Source organism: Hylobates moloch, unplaced genomic scaffold (assembly GCF_009828535.3).
Source record: "Hylobates moloch isolate HMO894 unplaced genomic scaffold, HMol_V3 SCAFFOLD_7, whole genome shotgun sequence".
Classification (NCBI taxonomy): Eukaryota; Metazoa; Chordata; class Mammalia; order Primates; family Hylobatidae; genus Hylobates; species Hylobates moloch.
This window is the reverse complement of record NW_026652282.1, coordinates 24470320-24491688: the sequence shown is the minus strand read 5'-3', so window position 1 is coordinate 24491688 and position 21369 is coordinate 24470320. Positions and strand designations below refer to the sequence as shown.

At 41.4% G+C, this 21369-nt stretch overlaps 2 protein-coding genes across 3 annotated transcripts in view; both read right to left on the bottom strand.

Annotated features, from left to right (window-relative positions):
• MAGEB10 (MAGE family member B10) overlaps positions 1-21369 on the bottom strand; it is a 199503-nt gene that overhangs the window by 56859 nt on the left and 121275 nt on the right. The gene's annotated exons all lie outside the window — the stretch shown is intronic.
• Positions 16428-21369, bottom strand: part of DCAF8L2 (DDB1 and CUL4 associated factor 8 like 2) — a 121684-nt gene continuing 116742 nt past the window's right edge. The window contains exon 3 of the mRNA XM_032756302.2: positions 16428-19406. Coding sequence (XP_032612193.1) covers positions 17530-19359 — 1830 coding nt within the window. The 5' untranslated portion in view covers positions 19360-19406 and the 3' untranslated portion in view covers positions 16428-17529. The remainder of the gene's footprint in view (positions 19407-21369) is intronic.

Genomic DNA, 21369 nt, shown 5'->3' with positions numbered 1-21369 from the left:
TATACATATATACATATATACATATATCATCTTACATATACATACATCATCATACACACACATATATATATATACATATATATATATATATACATATACCATCTATCTATATATATATATACACTAGGGCAAGAACCCCGGGATACAGAAAGCCCTCTGTCCTTGTGATAAGGCAGAGGGTCTAATTGAGCTGATTAATGCAAACCACCTGCAGATAGCAAAGCTGAAAGTGCACAGTGTAACACACACCCACTGGTGCTTCGGGAGCTGTAAAACCTCAACCCTAGATGCCGTTGTGGGGTCAGAGCCCAAAAACACTCCCTACGACCTGCCCTTCTGCATGCTTCCCCTAGGGGGTTGAGCGGTGGGACGCCAAAGAAGCAAGCCACACCCCTGTCACATACCCAGCCAGGGGATAAGGAAAATCTCCTCCCATTTCATATATAAAGCTAATTGTGAGTTCATAGTGATATCACTAACTCTAATCTGGTACTACAGAGTTCATTTCACCTTTATTCCTTGATCACCTGTAATTTCCCTCTCTGACAGTGAGAATCCTGGTTCTCAACATGCATCATCAATTTACTTATTTATTCAACCCCAGACATACATGCAGGTTGAGAACTAGTAACCACAACCCCAGTGAAAAATAAATTCAGCAACCAGAGTTCAGTTTCTATGTACCATTCCTTTCGTCTTTAGCTTTCAGTTTCCTTCAAAACTTCATTCAGCAAAGTTATTTATGCCAGCTTCTTTTCCCCGACCTGCTTCGGTGAGGTTATGTCAAACACTGTAATAAAGGCAGATTTAGTTGTCGTAGTCTATATTCCATCCTGAGATCCCCTGATATCCTGCTGAATTTTTTTTACTATGCATACATTAAAATGTACTCTTTTTTTTGACATACAGTTCTATAAGTTTTGGCAAGTGCATTGAATCATGTATCCACTCAGTATTTTCAGTAACATACAGATCAGTTCCATCATCCTAAAATTCTACAGATTTTTGTTGAAGGGGGGCTACTATGAGAAAACACTTGGAACAAAATCTGTTTTCCTTTAAATGCTTGGTTTTATGTGATGATGTTAAGGTCAGTTTATTTCCATATTTCCAAAAACATGTTTAAAACTTTTCCAAATATCCTTACTCACCAATAGTTCCTAATTGCAAATTTTTAAAAAATATTTATAGGTGTGACTATTAATTATCAATTATGTCTTTTTTTAAATTGTGTTATTTCATTTTTATTCAAAGATAATCTAGTTTTACACATGTGAAAAAATACTGTAAAGTGTTAACGGTTACCTTTGAGTGATGAGATTATAGCTGATTTTGCTTGTGTGTGCGTGTGTGTGTGTGTGTGTGTGTGTGGTGTCTTTTCTATGCAAGTATAGGGTGGGGGCCGAAAGCTCAGATTCTGGAGTGCGAATATGTACTTGGCTTTGTCACTTGTGTAACCTCTGTGAGTTATTTACTTATGTATGTATTTGTTTATTTTTATTTATTTTATTTATTTTATATTATTATACTTTAAGTTCTAGGGTACATGTACAAACAGTGCAGGTTTGTTACACATGTATACATGTACCACGTTGGTGTGCTGCACCCATTAACTCGTTAACTCGTCATTTACATTAGGTATATCTCCTAATGCTATCTCTCCCCCTCCCCCACCCCATGACAGGCCCTGGTGTGTGATGTTCCCCTTCCTGTGTCCAAGTGTTCTCATTGTTCAGTTCTCATCTATGAGTGAGAACTTGTGGTGTTTGGTTTTTTGTCCTTGTGATAGTTTGCTGAGAATGATGGTTTCCAGCTTCATCCATGTCCCTACAAAGGACATGAACTCATCATTTTTTATGGCTGCATAGTATTCAATGGTGTATATGTGCCACATTTTCTTAATCCAGTCTATCATTGATGGACATTTGGGTTGGTTCCAAGTCTTTGCTATTGTGAATAGTACCACAATAAACATACGTGTGCATGTGTCTTTATAGCAGCATGATTTATAATCCTTTGGGTATATACCCAGTAATGGGATGGCTGGGTCAAATGGTATTTCTAGTTCTAGATCCCTGAGGAATCACCACACTGACTTCCACAATGGTTGAACTAGTTTACAGTCCCACCAACAGTGTAAAAGTGTTCCTATTTCTCCACATCCTCTCCAGCACCTGTTGTATCCTGACTCTTGAATGATGGCCATTCTAACTGGTGTGAGATGGTATCTCATTGTGATAAAGGCAGATTTAGTTGTCATAGTCTACATTGGATTTGCATTTCTCTGATGACTAGTGATGATGAGCATTTTTTCATGTGTCTGTTGGCTGCATAAATGTCTTCTTTTGAGAAGTGTCTGTTCATATCCTTCACCCACTTTTTGATGGGGTTGTTTGTTTTTTTCTTGTAAATTTGTTTGAGTCCTTTGTAGATTCTGGATATTAGCCCTTTGTCGGATGAGTAGTTTGCAAAAATTTTCTCCGATTCTGTAGGTTGCCTCTTCACTCTGATGGTAGCTTCTTTTGCTGTGCAGAAGCTCTTTAGTTTAATTAGATCCCATTTGTCAATTTTGACTTTTGTTGCCATTGCTTTTGGTGTTTTAGACTTGAAGTCCTTGCCTATGCCTATGTCCTGAATGGTATTGCCTAGGTTTTCTTCTAGGGTTTTTATGGTTTTAGGTCTAACATTTAAGTCTTTAATCCATCTTGAATTAATTTTTGTATAAGGTGTAAGGAAGGGATCCAGTTTCAGCTTTGTACATATGGCTAGCCAGTTTTCCAAGCACCATTTATTAAATAGGGAATCCTTTCCCCATTTCTCGTTTTTGTCAGGTTTGTCAAAGATCAGATGGTTGTAGATGTGTGGTATTATTTCTGAGGGCTCTGTTCTGTTCCATTGGTCTATATCTGCTTTTGTACCAGTACCATGCTGTTTTGGTTACTGTAGCCTTGTAGTATAGTTTGAAGTCAGGTAGCATGATGCTTCCAGCTTTGTTCTTTTGGCTTAAGATTGACTTGGCAATGTGGGCTCTTTTTTTGGTTCCATATGAACTTTAAAGTAGTTTTTTCCAATTCTGTGAAGAAAGTCATTGGTAGCTTGATGGGGATGGCATTGAATCTGTACATTACCTTGGGCAGTATGGCCATTTTCATGATATTGATTCTTCCTATCCATGAGCATAGAATGTTCTTCCATTTGTTTGTGTTCTCTTTTATTTCGTTGAGCAGTGGTTTGTAGTTCTCCTTGAAGAGGTCCTTCACATCCCTTGTAAGTTGGACTCCTAGGTATTTTATTCTCTTTGAAGCAATTGTGAATGGGAGTTCACTCATGATTTGGCTCTCTGTCTGTTATTGGTGTATAAGAATGCTTGTGATTTTTGCACATTGATTTTCTATCCTGAGACTTTGCGGAAGTTGCTTACCAGCTTAAGGAGATTTTGGGCTGAGACGATGGGGTTTTCTAAATATACAATCATGTCATCTGCAAACAGGGACAATTTGACTTCCTCTTTTCCTAGTTGAATACCCTTTATTTCTTTCTCCTGCCTAATTGCCCTGGCCAGAACTTCCAACACTATGTTAAATAGGAGTGGTGAGAGAGGGCATCCCTGTCTTGTGCCCGTTTTCAAAGGGAATGCTTCCAGTTTTTGCCTATTCAGTATAATATTGGCTGTGGGTGTGTCATAAATAGCTCTTATTATTTTGAGGTACGTGCCATCAATACCTAATTTATTGAGAGTTTTTAGCATGAAAGGCTGTCGAATATTGTCAAAGGCCTTTTCTCCATCTATTGAGATAACCATGTGGTTTTTTTCTTGGTTCTGTTTATATGCTGGATTATGTTTATTGATTTGCATATGTTGAACCAGCCTTGCATCCCAGGGATGAAGCCCACTTGATCATGGTAGAGAAGCTCTTTGATGTGCTGGTGGATTCGGTTTGCCAGTATTTTATTGTGGATTTCTGCATTGATGTTCATCAGGGATATTGGTCTAAAATTCTCTTTTTTTGTTGTGTCTCTGCCAAGCTTTGGTATCAGGATGATGCTGGCCTCATTAAATGAGTTAGGGAGGATTCCCTCTTTTTCTATTGATTGGAATAGTTTCAGAAGGAATGGTACCAGCTCCTCTTTGTACCTCTGGTAGAATTCAGCTGTGAATCTGTCTGGTCCTGGACTTTTTTTGGTTGGTAGGCTATTAATTATTGCCTCAATTTCAGAGCCTGTTATTGGTCTATTCAGGGATTCAACTTCTTCCTGGTTTAGTCTTGGGAGGGTATATATGTCCAGAAATGTATCCATTTCTTCTAGATTTTCTAGTTTATTTGCATAGAGGTGTTTATAGTATTCTCTGATGGCAGCTCGTATTTCTGTGGGATTGGTGGTGATATCCCCTTTATCATTTTTTATTGCGTCTATTTGATTCTTCTCTCTTTTTTTCTTTATTAGTCTTGCTAGTGGTCCACCAATTTTGTTGATCTTTTCAAAAAACCAGCTCCTGGATTCATTGATTTTTTGCATCTCTATTTCCTTCAGTTCTGCTCTGATCTTAGTTATTTCTTGCCTTCTGCTAGCTTTTGAATGTGTTTGCTCTTGCTTCTCTAGTTCTTTTAATTGTGATGTTAGGGTGTCAATTTTAGATCCTTCCTGCTTTCTCTTGTGGGCATTTAGTGCTATAAATTTTCCTCTACACACTGCTTTAAATGTGTCCCAGAGCCTGGTATGTTGTGTCTTTGTTCTCATTGGTTTCAAAGAAGATCTTTATTTCTGCCTTCATTTCGTTATGTACCCAGTAGTCATTCAGGAGCAGGTTGTTCAGTTTCCATGTAGTTGAGTGGTTTTGAGTGAGTTTCTTAATCCTGAGTTCTAGTTTGATTGCACTGTGGTCTGAGAGACAGTTTGTTATAATTTCTGTTCTTTTACTTTTGCTGAGGAGTGCTTTACTTCCAACTAGGTGGACAATTTTGGAATAAGTTTGATGTGGTGCTTAGAAGAATGTATATTCTGTTGATTTGGGGTGGAGAGTTCTGTAGATGTCTATTAGGTCTGCTTGGTGCAGATCTGAATTCAATTCCTGGATATCCTTGTTAACTTTCTGTCTTGTTGATGTGTCTAATGTTGACAGTGGGGTGTTAAAGTCTCCCATTATTATTGTGTGGGAGTGTAGGTCTCTTTGAAGGTCTCTAAAGGTGCTTTATGGATCTGGGTGCTCCTGTATTGGGTGCATATATATTTAGGATAGTTAGCTCTTCTTGTTGAATTGATCCCTTTACCACAATGTAATGGCCTTTTTTGTCTCTTTTGATCTTTGTTGGTTTAAAGTCTGTTTTATCAGAGACTAGGATTACAACCCCTCCCTTTTTTTTTGTTTTCCATTTGCTTGGTAGATCTTCCTCCATCCCTTTATTTTGAGTCTATGTGTGTCTCTGCACGTGAGATGGGTCTCCTGAATACAGCACACTGATGGGTCTTGACTCTTTATCCAGTTTGCCAGTCTGTGTCTTTTAATTGGAGCATTTAGCCCATTTACATTAAAGTTAATATTGATATGTGTGAATTTGATCTTGTCATTATGATGTTAGCTGGTTATTTTGCTCGTTAGTTGATGCAGTTTATTCCTAGCATTGATGGTCTTTACAATTAGGCATGCTTTTGCAGTGGCTGGTACTGGTTGTTCCTTTCCATGTTTAGTGCTTCCTTCAGGAGCTCTTGTAGGGCAGGCCTGGTGGTGACAAAATCTCTCCACATTTGCTTGTCTGTAAAGGATTTTATTTCTCCCTCACTTGTGAAGCTTAGTTTGGCTGGATATGAAATTCTGGGTTGAAAATTCTTTTCTTTAAGAATGTTGAATATTGGTCCCCACTCTCTTCTGGCTTGTAGAGTCTCTGCCGAGAAATCTGCTGTTAGTCTGATGGGCTTCCCTTTGTGGGTAACCCGATCTTTCTCTCTGGCTGCCCTTAACATTTTTTCCTTCATTTCAACTTTGGTGAATCTGACAATTATGTGTCTTGGAGTTGCTCTTCTTGAGGAGTATCTTTGTGGCCTTCTCTGTATTTCCTGAACTTGAGTGTTGGCCTGCCTTGCTAGATTGGGGAAGTTCTCCTGGATAATATCCTGCAGAGTGTTTTCCAACTTGGTTCCATTCTCCCCGTCACTTTCAGGTGCACCAATCAGATGTAGATTTGGTCTTTTCACATAGTCTCATATTTCTTGGAGGCTTTGTTCATTTCTTTTTACTCTTTTTTCCCTAAACTTCTCTTCTTGCTTCATTTCATTCATTTAATCTTCAATCACTGATACCCTTTATTCCAGTTGACCGAATTGGCTACTGAAGCTTTTGCATTCATCACATAGTTCTTGTGCCATGGTTTTCAGCTCCATCAGGTCATTTAAGGACTTCTCTACACTGGTTATTCTAGTTGGCCATTCGTCTAATCTTTTTTTCAAGGTTTTTAGCTTCTTTGCGATGGGTTCAAACTTCCTCCTTTAGCTTGGAGAGGTTTGATCATCTGAAGACCTCTTCTCTCAACTCATCAATGTCATTCTCCATCCAGCTTTATTCCACTGCTAGCGAGGAGCTGCATTCCTTTATAGGGGGAGAGGCGCTCTGATTTTTAGAATTTTCAACTTTTCTGCTCTGTTTTTTCACCATCTTTGTGGTTTTATCTACCTTTGGTCTTTGATGATGGTGATGTACAGATGGGGTTTTGGTGTGGGTGTCCTTTCTGTTTGTTAGTTTTCCTTCTAACAGTCAGGACCCTCAGCTGCAGGTCTGTTGGAGTTTGCTGGAGGTCCACTCCAGACCCTGTTTTCCTGGATATCAGCAGCAGAGGCTGCAGAACAGCGAATATTGCTGAACAGCAAATGTTGCTGCCTGATTGCTCCTCTGGAAGCTTCATCTCAAAGGGGTACCCAGCTTTGTGAGGTGTCAGTCTGTCCCTACTGGGGTTGCCTCCCAGTTAGGCTACTTGGAGGTCAGGGACCCACTTAAGGAGGCAGTCTATCCTTTCTCAGATCTCAAACTCCATGCTGTGAAAACCACTACTCTCTTCAAAGCTGTCAGACAGGGACATTTAAGTCTGCAGAGGTTTCTGCTGCGTTTTGTTCGGCTATCCCCTGCCCCCAGAGGTGGAGTCTACAGAGGCAGGCAGGCCTCCTTGAGCTGTGGTGGGCTCCACCCAGTTCAAGCTTCTTGGCTGCTTTGTTTATCTACTCAAGCCTCAGCAGTGGTGGGCGCCCCTCTCCCAGCCTCGCTGCAGACTGCTGTGCTAGCAATGAGTGAGGCTTTGTGGGTGTGGGACCCTCCTAGCCATGCACGGGATATAATCTCCTGGTGTGCTGTTTGCTAAGACCATTGGAAAAGCACAGTATTAGGGTGGGAGTGACCCAATTTTCCAGGTGCTGTCTGTCACAGCTTCCCTTGGCTAGGAAAGGGAATTCCCTGACCCCTTGCACTTCCCGGGTGAGGTGATGCCTTGCCCTGCTTCGGCTCACGCTCGGTGGGCTGCACCCACTGTCGTGCACTCACTGTCTGACAAGCCCCAGTGAGATGAACCCAGAACCTCAGTTGGAAATGCAGAAATCACCCGTCTTCTGTGTCACTCACGCTGGGAGCTGTAGACTGGAGCCGTTCCTATTCGGCCATCTTGGAATGCTGTTTCCAATTATAAGTCTTAACAGAGTAACACTGAATGCCCAAATACTGTGTCTTACTTGGCAACTGTCACTACAAAAAAGAGGAGCTTGTGTACAGGATGCAAGCTCTTAGTGGTTACCTATGATGAATCTCAGTCCCTCACAGTGTTTGTCATACCACTATCTAGCAAAGAAATATATATTCAGTGTTCCATTAAGACATGAGATCTAAATTTGAAAATTCAACCCTCTCATTTTACTGTTGAGATTAAGACTGAGAAAATTTAAGATAGTGAAGTTCCTAGAAGTCAATCACAGGATGGCTAAGATTCAGTCTATTGTGAATTTATTGCATTATGCTTTTGGCTCACAACATGGTAAAATAAGCACTGCTGACAGTCACTGTTGGACTTTGACAAATCTTCAAAATTTTTTGGCCTACCATTTAGCAATTATGCTCCATTATATATATTTTTTCATCTCTATTCTTTTCCACACTTGTCCCCTTAAGAAATGGCTGCCTGAAGATTTCTTTTTAAAAGTATAGTTTGGCATCTCTCACAACTTTATGCAGATAAATCCTGTGCATAATTAGGAGACAATTATAATATTTCATAAAGGTCATGAAGACCTACACAGAACTGTCCTATAGACAACCCACATTGGATGAAAATAATTGGTGTTGAAAAATTAAAGCTAAAGTGGCAGCTTCGCCTGCTTATTGAACTGATGGAATTGTTAGTTTCGCCCAGTATCTCATAGCTGTCTGGTGGTTGTATTCTATTGCTTTCTTCTATGTGCTAATAGGAAACATATGTGCATAAATTAAAACCATAGCAATTATTTCGTTTTCTAGAACCTAAAAAGCATATCTCAGAGATATTGCACGTTCAGTTCCACACCACTGCAATAAAGTGAATATCATAATTAAGTGAGTCACACCATTTTTTGTTTCCCAGTTCATATGCAAGTTATGTTTATACTATACTGTAGTCTACTAACTGGGCAATAGCATTATGTCTTAAAAATAATGTACATACCTTAATTAACAGTATTTATTAATAAAAATGCTAATGATCATCTGAGCCCTCAGAAAGTCATAATCTTTTTGGTGGTGGATGGTCTTGCTTTGATGTTGATGACTGCTGACTGATCAGGATGGTGGTTGCTGAAGATGGGAGTGGCTGTGGCAATTTCTTAAAATAAGACAACAATGAAGTTTGCCACATGAATTGAATCTTCGTTTCCCAGAATATAGTGCTTTCAAAAAATGTGATGCTGTTTGATAGTATTTTACCCACAGTAGAACTTCTTTCAAAATAGGCATCAATCTTAAACCCTGGCACTGCTTTGTATGCTAAGTTTATGGAATATTCTGGATCCTTTATGGTCATTACAACAATGTTCACAATGTCTTCACCAGGAGTAGATTCTGCCTCAAGAAACCACTTTCTTTGCTCATCCTTAAGAAATAATTCCCCATCTATTCAATTTTTGTCAAGAGACTGCAACAATATAGTCACATACACAGGACCCACAATTAATTCTAGTTATCTTGCTATTTCCACTACATCTGCAGTGACTTCCTCTACTGAACTGTCGAACTCCTCATAGTCATCCATGAAGGCTGGAATCATCTTCTTCTAAACTACTGTTAATGTTGCTATTTTGACCACCTTCCATGAATCATGAATGTTCTTAATGGCGTCTGGAGTGGCAAATCCTTTCCAGAATAACTTCAACTTACTTTGCTCAGATCCATCAGAGAAATCTCTATCTGTGGCACCTATAGCCTTATGAGGCTTATGTCTTAAATAACAAGACTTGAAAGTTGAAATGCCTCCTTGATACAGGGGCTGCAGAATGGATGTTGTGTTAGTAAGCATGAAAACGTTAATCTCCTTGCACATCCCTATCAGAGCTCTTGAGTGACCAGGTACATTGTCAATTATCAGTTTTATTTTGAAAGGAATCTTTTTTTCCTGAACAGGAGGTCTCAACAGTGAGATAAAATTCTCAACAGTGAGATAAAATTCTCAACAGTGAATAAACCATGCTGTAAACAGGTGTGCTGTCATCCAGGCTTTGTCATTCCATTAACAGACCACAGGCAGACTAGATTTATCATAATTATTAAGGGGCCTAGGAATTTTGGAATAGTAAATGAGCATTAGCTTTAACTTAAAGTCACTAGTTGCCTCAGCCTTTAATAACAGATACAGCCTGTCCTTTGAAGCTTTGAGGCCAGGCATTGACTTCTATTATCTATCTATGGAAGTCCTAGATGGCATCTTTTAACAATACAAGGCTATTTTGTTTACACTGAAATCTGTTTAGGATAGTCACTTCCATCAAGAGTTGATATGGTTTGGATGTTTCTCCCCTACAAATCTGATGTTGAAATGGAATCCTCAGTGTTGGAGGTGAGGCTTGCAGGGGGGTATTTGGGTCGTGAAGGAAGATCCTTCATGAATGATGGCTTAGTGACATCCCACTGGAGATGAGCGAGTTTGTGCTGTGAGTTCACATGACATCTGGTTGTTTAAACATGTGTGGCACCTCTCCCCTCTGTTTCTTGCTCCTGCTCTTGTCATGTGACATGCCTGCTCCCACTTTACCTTCTTCCATGAGTAAAAGTTTCCTGAGGCCTCGCCATAAGCCCAGCAGATGCTGGCATCATGCTTGTACAGCCTATAGACTAATGAGCCAATTAAACTTCCTTTCTTTATAAATTATCCAGCCTCAGGTATTTCCCTATAGTGACATAATGGACTAACACAGAAAATTGTGCTGAGGGCATTGGTGGCTTATGCCTGTAATCCCAGCACTTTGGGAAGCTGAGGGGGGCAGATCAAGAGTTCGAGACCAGCCTGGGCAACATGGTTAAACTCCATCTCTAGTAAAAATACAAAAATTAGCTGGGCATGTGGCACATGCCCATAATCCCAGCTACTTGGGAGACTGAAGCAGGAGAATCGCTTGAACCTGGGAGGTGGAGGTTGCAGTGAGCCGAGACTGTACCACTGCACTCTAGCCTGGGCAACAGAGTGAGAGAAGAAAGAAAGACAGAAAGAAAGGGAAGGGAAGGGAAGGGAAGGGAGGAGAGGGGAGGGGAGGGGAGAAGGGAGGGAGGGAGGGAAAGGAGGGAAAGAAAAAGAAAGAAAGAGAAAGAAAGAAAGAAAGAAAGAAAGAAAGAAAGAAAGAAAGAAAGAGAAAGAAAGAAAGAAAGAAAATTGTACTGAGAAATGGGACATTGCTACAAAGATACCTGAAAATGTGGAAGTGGTTTTGGAACTGGGTAATGGGCAGAGGTTGGAAGAGTTTAGAGGGCTCAGAAGAAGGCAGGAAGATGAGGGAAAGTTTGGAACTTGTTAAAGACTGTGGTTGTGACCAAAATGCTGATAGAATTATGGACAGTGAAGGCCGTGCTGGTGAGGTCTCAGTTGGGAATGTGGAAGTTATTGAGAACTGCAGTAAAGGTAAATCCTGTTACACCCTAGCAGAGAACTTGGCTGCATTATGGTCATGTCCTAGAGATCTGTGGAAGTTTGAACTTAAGAGCAATGACTTACTGTATCTGGCAAAAGAAATTTCTAAGCAGCAAAGTGTTCAAGAAGCCTGTTAGAAGCCTGGATGCTTCTAAAAAGCTAAATCAGATGTAGGAGCAAAGGAATGACTTAACACTGGAACTTGTATTTAAAAGGGAAGCAGAGCATAAAAGTTAGGAAAACTCACAGCCTGGCCCTGTTGTAGAGAAAGAATCCAGGCAGGCTGCAGAACAACCACTTCCTAGACACAGTAGCATGACTAAAAGGCAGCCAAGTACTAATATCCAAGACAGTGGGAAAAAGGCCTTGAAGGCATTTCAGAAGTTTTTAAGACAATCTCTCTCATCACAGGCCCAGCGTCCTAGGAGGAAAGAATTGTTTCAGGTACCAGTCCCAGTGTGTTACTGCCCTACTTAGCCTCAGGAAACTGCTTCTCACATCTTGGCTGCTCTGGCTCCAGCCTTGGCTCAAAGGGGCTCAGGCACAGCTCAGGCCACAACTCTGGATGGTGCAAGCCATAAGCCTTGGCAGTGTCTATGTGGTGTCAAGTCGGTGCATGGAATGCAAGAGTGAAGGAGGTTTGGAAGCTTTCCCATAGATTTCAGAGGATATATGAGGAAGCCTAGGTGCCCAGGAAGAAGCCTTCCACAGAGGCAGAACCCTCACAGGGAGACTCTACTAGGAAAGTGCAGAAAGGAAATGTGGGTTGGAGTCCCCACAAAGAGTTCTCCCCACCAGTGCACTGCCTAGTGAAGCTGTGAAAAGGGGGCTGCTGCCCTCCAGACTCCAGAATGGCATAGCCATGGGCAGCTTGCATCCTGAGCCTGGAAAAGTTACAGGTACTCAACTCCAACCCGTGATAGCAGTCACAGGGTCTGCAACCTGCAAAGCCACAGGGATAGGGCTGCCCAAGGCCTTAGGAATCCAACCCTTGCCCCAGTATGCCCTGGATATGGGACATGGAGTCAAGGAGATTATTTTGGAGCTTTAAGATTTAATGCCGACCCTGCTGTGTTTCAGATTTGCATGGCGCCTATAGCCTTTTTCTTTTGGCCAGTTTCTTGCTTTCAGAATGGTAGTGTTTATCCAATGCCTGTACCACCATTGTATCTTGTGAATAAATAACTTGTTTTGATTTTATAGGCTCATAGGTGGAAGATGAGTCTCAGATGAAACTAAAGACTGTGAACTTGATGCTGGAATGAGTTAAGACTTTGGGAAACTATTGGCAGGGCGTAATGGCGTTTTTCAATGTGAGAAGAACATGAGACTTGGGGGGCAAGAGGTGGAATTACATGATTTTAAGATTTATCTCCTCTAGCTCTTATTTTGAAATGCAATCCTCAGTGTTGGAGGTGGGGCCTGGTGGGTGGTGTTTGGATCATGGGGGAAGATCACTCATGAATGGTTTAGCACCATCCCCTTGGTGATGAGTGAGTTTTCACTCTGAGTTCACATGAGATCTGGTTGTTCTGGTTGTTTAAAAGTATGTTCCCCCCACCCCTGCCACCTTGTTCTCCTTTTCGCCATGTGATGTGCCTTCTCTGGCTTCACCTTCTGACGCTAGTAAAAGCTCCATGAGGCCTCACCAGGAGCTGAGCAGATGCCAGTGCCATGCTCTTACAGCCTGCAGAGCCATGAGCTAATAAAACCTTTCTTCACAAATTACCCATCCTCACATACTTCTTTATAGCAATGCAACATCCAAACACAATGGTTTTAGCTATATTTTCTGGATAACTTGCTGCAGCACTTGTTGCTTTACCTTGAACTTTTATGTTATGGAGATACCTTCTTTCCTTACACATAATGAACCAACGTCTGCTAGCTTCACAGTTTTCTTCTGCAGCTTGCTTACCTCTCTCAGCCTTCATAGAACTGAAGAAAGTTAAGGCCTGCCTGACTCTGGATTAGGTTTTGGCTTAAGGGAATGTTGTGGTCGGTTTGATCTTCTATGCAGATCACTCAAACTTTCTGCATATCAGCAATAAGGCTGTTTCAGTTTCTTATCATTTATGTGCTCACTGGAGTAGTACTTTTAATTTCCTTCAGAAACTTTTCCTTTTCATTTACAACCTAGTCAACTATTTGGCACAAGATGCCTAGCTTTTGACCTATCTCAGGTTTTTTGATGCTTTCCTCACTAAGCTTAATCATTTCTAGCTTTTGATTTAAAGTGAGAAACGTGTGACTCTTCCTTTCACTTGAACACTTAGAGGCCATTGTTGGCTTATTGACTGGCCTAATTTCCATATTCTTGTGTCTTAGGGAAAAGGGAGGCCATAATAGAGGGAGACAGACACAGGAATGGCTGATCGGTGGGGCACTGAGAACACACAGAACATTGATTGAATAAGTTCATCATGTTATAATGGGCACAGTTCATGGTGTGCCAAAACAATTACTATGGTGACATCAAATATCACCAATCACATCTTGCCTGTAATCCCAGTTGCTCAGGAGGATCACTTGAGGCCAGGAGTTCCAGACCAGCCTGGGCAACACAGCGAGACCCCACCTCTAACAAAATTTTGTAAAAAATAGGCTAGCCAGGTGTAGTGGTTCAGGCATGTAGTCCCTCCTACCTGGGAGGCTGGGGTGGGAGGATCCCTTGAACCCAGGAGGCTGCAGTGAGCTATGATTGCACTACTGCGCTCCAGCCTGGGTAACAGAACCAGACTGTCTAAGAAAAAAAAGAAAAGATCATCAATTACAAATCACCATAACAGGTAAAATTGTAAGGAACATTTGAAGTATGGCAAGAATTACCAAAATGTGGCAGAGGCATGAAGTGACCACATGCTGTTGGAAAAATGGTGCTGATAGACTTGCTTATTGCAGAGTTGCCAAAAAACTTCAATTTGTAAACAAAACAAAACAAAAGCAATATCTGCAAAGCACAATAAAGTGAATTGCAATAAAACAAAGTATGCCTATACTACATCAGATTCATTGAGAGAGACAGAGACAGGGAGAGAGAGAAAATGAGGGAGAGAGGAAGCCAAGGAAGATGACCAAGAGGAAGTTGCCCCTCCCGCCAGGACTAGGATGAGGTGTAGAGGCTGTGTCCCCCATCTCCAGGGCTGGGCTGAGGCCTGAGCGCTCCTGCAGCAAAGCCAGCCTTGCCAAATAATGTCTCTATGAGACCAGAGGACTTTCTTCCAGGCAGGTTTGGATTTGGGGTGGATTTTAGTTTTGTTTCTCTCCTCTCTTCTATTTTAGTGGTGTTTTATCTTTGTTATTTTTATTTTATTTTTTGAGATGGAGTCTTGCTCTGGAGTCGCCCAGGCTGGAGCGCAGTGGCGCCATCTCGGCTCACTGCAACCTCTGCCGCCCGGGTTCAAGCGATTCTCTCCTGCCTAAGCCTCCCAAGTAGCTGGGATTACAGGCGCGTGCCACCACGCCCAGCTAATTTTTTGTGTGTTTTTGGTAGAGACGGGGTTTCCAGCATCTTGGCCAGGGTGGTCTTGAACTCCTGATCTCGTGATCCACCCATCTTGACCTCCCAAAGTGATGGGATTACAGGCATAAGCCACTGCTCCCGGCCAATGGTGTTTTATCTTTGATTCACTTTTAGCCCTCACCCCTGGTTGTCATCTTTCTTGATCAACATCTTTTCCCGATTCTGTCCCCTTCTCTCCCCAGATCTCTTAGCTACCCTCCAACCCAGGGAGCAGCAGTGTAGACAGGAAGCCACAGGCCTGAGACTCCATCTACTCTCCTTCCTAGAACCTGGAGCAGGCCAGGAGAAGGAGGTGGTGTTCTCCAGCTCCCCAGCACTGAGGAAGAATGGGGTTCTTACCATGTCACCCTTCCCTTTCTCTCCTGCTCCCAGGACTGGGCCACTTCTGAGTCAGCGGGTCTCAGCTCAGCTCACACTGAGAATATAAGAATGTGTGTGTGTGTGTGTGTGTGTGTGTGTGTGTGTATCAACTTCAACTTCTCCCTTTAGGGACCTATAATTCCTCCAGATGGCAAATGTCTAAGTTGAAGTAACCAGGGGATTTATTCAGTCCAAAGTATGTGGGGGAGGTTGCATCAGTCAGGGTTCAATCAGAGAAATAAACACTCTGATTGAACAAATATAAGATGATACACAGATGGGGGTGATACACACATAAGAAGGGACTTATAATAGGGTCTAGGCCTTATTGAATTGTGGAAGCCGGTTAATTAGTCTCAGCGAGGCTTTTGTCTTTGCATCATATGCTGGAACCTGAAGTCAGCAGGGAAGTCAGGAAGAAGAGATGTTGCAAAGTAGAGGAAGCAAGGGTAAATGGAATCCATGAGGAATATCTGGAGCTCACAAGGACTGACTGGGACCCATGTTGATCTTCCACTGCCTCTAAACCTCCAATTTCAATGACATGAATGTCCTGCCAAAAAAAAGTGGGCATTCTTTTTTATGGAGCTGGTGAAGAAGAAGGAAGATATGAGGAAGAACTGGAGCAACTGTGGGCCCAGCTGCTGCCCCACACCAAGGTAAGCCAGGATATAAGCAAAAATATTCATGAGCTGCGGCAGCACCTTTCTGAGCATAAAACAAATGTGGCTACTACTTTACCTTTGCCTCCCAAATCTTTTACCAAATGCCTCTGGTAGCACAAGCAATCTCAGAACCATTCAGGAAACTCTGAGTAAAGTTTTAGTTTAGCTAAGTGAGCAGAATATAAATCCCCCAGAGGCAGACCTTCTAAACAGCAGGTGGGAAAAGAACTGTATAATTTATCTGCTTTCACTTTTGCTCACACTGACACTGTCGCTTGAAATCCCAAATGATTTTTTAAAAATGTTTTGTTAATATTATTGCTGGTATGTATCCCATGAAGTTATACAGGGTGCCCCAAACTTGGAATTCTAGTTTATAACACTCTTCTTATGGCCCATAAATTCTCTTTTGGGACTCTTAAGATCCTTTCCTGACAGCAGACCTTGGTAGGGGCTTCTTGAGGCTCCCAGACCCCTGGGCAGTTGTCCCTAACTTTGGATCTCAGTGAGCAGGAACTTCAGTCATCACGTTCCTTTCTAAATTCTAATCTCATTATGCAAATTACTCTACATTTTCCCCAAAACACAGAGATAATACTCATTTTGAGAAGTATTATCAAAGAAAAGCCATTGTCAGGACACAGGATGTTTCATTACATCCTTCTTTCCTAAAAGTCTGCAAAGAATGGTGTGGTATAGTTCCTGGGTGTTGGGGGAAAGGTGATCTCCTGAATTCATTCACACAAATAACACATAAAATAAAGACGAATATTTTTATTGAGCAGTAATTGGACATCCAGTACCCTTATTTAACTTATATTAAATGAGGCATAAAACAATTTTTAAAGCAATTTAAACAGCAGAGAGAATTTTAGCAATGTGAGGATGTCAAATAGGATTTTTCTACCAATTACACCAAATGGTTATGTGTAAGTATAAACAATCTTTATTGCAACTTGTTCTTAAAAGTTAATTAAAATGTATTTTCAAATATGAGAGATTTTTATATCAGTAGCTGGCATTTATAGGAACTGGCTGTCCCAGGAGGACTTCCTGGAAGGTAACCCTGTGGGAGTTCCCAACCTTAAAACTTCAAGAAAACTTAATGCACAGAGTAAACAATGTCATGTGATCAAATTTAATTTAGTTCTTAAAAGCTACAGTGTACTCAAATTTTTCAAAATTATTAATATATGGATTCAGAAAATGTAGGCAATCTCATGTTATTTATTCTAAAGGGATGAATTATCTGGTTAGGAATTAATCTACACACTACCTCTCCTCTTCTCCTTTTCTGAGACTGTGTGTGTGCGGCCAAGTGTCAGTATCGACAGAACAAAACTATAGTTTGTCTTATTTTACTTCTAAAGAAGAAACACATTTCTGAAATTTTCAGGTCAACTGAAGAACTTGATCTTCAGAAAAAATTGTTAAAGATGAAATAAAGTAAAAAGGTAGCTGTTTTCAGACTGTCAGATTTGAGTAGATGCATCTAATAAGGGTATCAATTTTTTCAGCAAAATTCAGAAAATTTAGAGGTCAACTACAAAGGAACAAAGGAAAAGAGGCATAAATAAGTCGCGTATGAACTCATGTAAGAATAAGGGGTAACAAAAGAGGCGTAAAGAAACCAAGAGGAAAGGAATGAGAGAAAGAATGTGTGGAAGAAAGAAAGGAAAGTAGAGAGGAAGGAATGGAAGAAATGGTTTTCAGCATATTTTGTGGAAAATAGAAGGCAAAAAGCAAATCTATTAATCTATTGACAATTCTAAATTAGTCAAACTGAATTTTAAAGTCCAGTGTACTTATGTGGCATCTAGCTGGACTGGGTATGAGGCCTTCAGGATGGCGTGCACTGCACTCACTCTTGGCCCTCCTCCTCGGATGTCTCTGAAGTGCTGGAAGACTCATCCGATTCTTCATCTGGAAATTCGGCTTCACCACTTCTCCAGTCCTGGTGACGACCTCTCTGTGTCAGGTGACGCATGAGGAACCAAAGCATGTACTGGTCAAACAGACTGCCATGGTGCAAGCTATCTTCATCTCGTTCCCATTTGTTCTTCTTAATCACCTTCTTTAACCCAGTAAGCTCAGTGGCAGCTTTAGCTGTGGGTGTCCAGATCTTGACATCATGATCTAGGCCACTGGACACCAACACAGGTAGGTAAGGGTGGGGTTCAAGACAGTTTATTGTACCTTCTCTGTTCCCCTTTAAGAACTGGATGATCTGGCAGGATGATTTCTCCCAGAAGAAGATGTGCCCGCAATCACTACCGCTCACTACAAACTCACTCCTGGGGCCATAGAAATTAACACCTTTGACTGTGGTATTATTTCTGTGCCCCTTAAATCTTTTACTGTATTGAGCACCATCACTGTGAGAGGAGTTGAAGAGGTAAATATCTTCATCATTGTAGCTGGCTAACAGCTCTGTGCCATTGTGGCTGTACACAACGCAGGTGATGTTTGTTGGGAAAACACAATTAACCAGATGATGAGGAGTGAATTTCTTGAGCACTCCATTGTTTTCTTTCTTATCAATTCTCCTCTGGTCATAAATCCTTACAAACTGATCTTGTCCGCCCACTGCAAATTGGTAGGTATTGGCGGGATTCACAGTAATTGTATACAGTCCCACTTTCTTATCCTTTTCTCTTGTTACCACAACTTTTGAAGCTGGCCGGTCTTGTCTAAGGTCAATGGTGAAGACAACAGCATCTTCACCTGAAGTGAGGAACTTATAAGGAGAGTCAGGCTCCAGAGCCAACTTGTGGGCAGGTCCCCTGTGCTGGGCCACACACTTAGTATTCTTGAAATATGATGCATTAATTAGTTCTGCTACCCGTACCTGCCCATCACGGGCACACATGGCCAGAGTGGAATCATCACAGTTAGGAAGGAACTTGGCCTGGAAGACATTATTTGTGTGACCACTTTCAAAGTTCAGTACTGGCCTCTGCTGCACCCAGTCCCACACTATCACCTTTAGGTCATCACCGCTACTAGCCAGCCGGGTGCCACGCTGGTTAAAGTGTACAGTATTGACACAACCGACATGGTCTGCAAGACGATATTGCAGGCGGAAACGCTGCACAAAGGCTCTTGCCCCACAGGCCTCATATACAAAGCGGGGACGTGAACCCAGCTGCCGCTGGTGAAGAGCAGTAACGACCTGCCAGCGAGGTCGGGGCAGGGCAGATGTCTCTGAGGAAACCCACTCCTCCAGCGCCCGATCCTCCTCTAACAAACACTGATCATGGTTGCCGCCACTGCATTGTGGACCCGCCCGAGGCTGTTCTTCTTCCTCCTCCTCCTCCTCCTCTCCCTCCTCCCGTATCTCCTCTTCCTCCTCCCTTTCTGTCTCCTCCTCCCCCACTAAAGGGTAATGGAATAAACTTTCACCACTCATGAGGAAATGCTCAAAGTCCTCCATGCCCTCAAGTTCGACGTCTTCACTTGCACTTTCTCGGTCTGAGCTTCGATTTTCTGTGCTGGCATCGTTGGGGAATCCACCATCCCTGGTATCACTGCCATCTCCGGTCACCGTCACACTCAGCTCTGAGGTCGCTATGTCAATGTCTGAGGAGGCCTCCGTCGCCGCCACCGCTCCAGACTGCTCCTCTGGGCTGCTGAACAGGCTTTCAGTCCCTAAGTCTGGTAAGCCATCTGTGCTGCCCTCTTGGTGGGACATCGTGAACGATGTTTGCTGTAGCAGCAAAGGCCAGGCCCCTAAAAGCTCTAGGAAGAAAGTTGGCCTGAGGTTAGGACTGATGGTAGTGAAGGAAGTAAGCGCGTGGCAATCAAACACCAATCTGATTGGCTAAAGGAGACAGTGAACTAGTCCGCCAAGGCAGTTGCCAGTATGGGATCCCATGAGGTTCATAAAGCTTCTTACCTGCTCGCCTCCTCGCAGCATCCAGATTGCTCTAGTTTTTCCAGGCCCAGAGCCCCACCCCGACAGGCATCTTACACTGTGAGTAGCTGCGGGTTTTTGAAGATTGAAACTTGCTGCACCTTGTTAAATGTTCTTATTAGAGAACCAGGAGCAAAAGTGATCCTCCTTAAGCAAAATAGTTTTTAGAAGCCTCTCAGTGTTTTGCTTGAAGGTAATGTACTCTATAAAATGAAGATATAGGCAAGAACAGTGAAAAGTTAGCTAAGTGTCCCATAGCTAGTGACTTTTTGACATACAAGAAATATCTTAAATCGAACAGCTTGAGGGAAACCTAGAGTGCTCTAACTAGTAGAATCGATATAGGGTTGCCAGATAAAATACGGTATGCATAGCTAATTGCATTTCAGATAAAGGACGAATACTTTTTTTTAGTATGAGTAGATCTCAAATGTTAAGTTAAATATATTGCCACTAAAATTTTAGTTATTATTTATCTGAAATTCAAATTTAACATGGTGTCCTCTATTTTTATTTGTTAAATCTGGCAGGCTCCTTTAGTGAGAGGAATTTAGACCCTCAGTGTAATGGAGGCTGAAATCAACTGATCAATTGAAAGTGGACATTGAAATGAGTAATTGCTTCGCCTATTTGAGATAGAAGTAGTACTTCATTTTTTTCTTATTCCACCAGAGTTCCTATATATTTATTTAGAGTTAATTCAATTTAAGACACTTAGGGAACACCAACACAATTTTATGAAGAAAGGAAATTATGTGATGTCATAGAACTATAAAATCTTTTACATATCACCCAAAATACGTCAGAGGCTTCTGTGGGGCCTCTAAGGAACAGAAAACAGCTCTACATAGACAGTTAATTGGCATTACTGTGTTAATTTAATAGTTTCTCTGAATGAATTATCTAAGGTGATGTCAGCATATTTTCAAAGGGCTACAGTAAACTGCTAACTAAATGCCAGAATGAGGAAAACAAAGTTTCCTTCAGAGTAATTGCAAGGTAAATGCAAAATTGATTAAAAATAGAAGTATACAGTCTTCTAAAGAAAATGGATGGTTCCAAGGCCAGTAGTAACAGAAAGATATGTAAAACAGTATTCATAGCAACTTGTAAAGTGTAGCACAGCAAACTGAAAACCACTGAAAAGCCCATCAAGAATAACATGGATAAATAATGGAATAATGTACAGAAGTGAGAATGACTAGACTAGAATTGAATACATGAGCATGGATGAATCTTTAACACAATGATGAGTGAAAACACAATTAACAAGGATAGTCAATAATTTCAATTTTTTGCAAGTCTATATTGTTTTCATATAAAATAACATCATTTAAAAAGGCAAGGAAGTAATTGATTCACAACTCAGGATAATGATTAAATTTCAAAAAGAGAAGAAGGTTGAAATCTGAGAAAGATGTAACTTCAAAAATTCTTGGCAATATTTATATCTTATCCTGAGTATAGGTGTCCAGTTATTCTTTTTATTATTTATTGCTAGGCATATACATTTTATGTGTATGAGATATTGCATAGTAATTCTTTAAAAGAATTCATGTTCATAAACAAGGGGTCTTGCTCAGCCATGGAACACAAAAACAGGAAACCTAGAGCATCAAACCCTAAGATACCCATAAAAGAATTGTCCAGGAAAGGAAGTGTCTTAGTCCATTTTGCTTTGCTCTAAAGGAATAGCTGAGGCTGGGTAAGTTAAAAAGAAAAGTGGTTTACTTGGTTAAAAGGTCAGCAGTCTGTACAAGAGGCAGGCACCAAGTTCTGCTTTTAGTG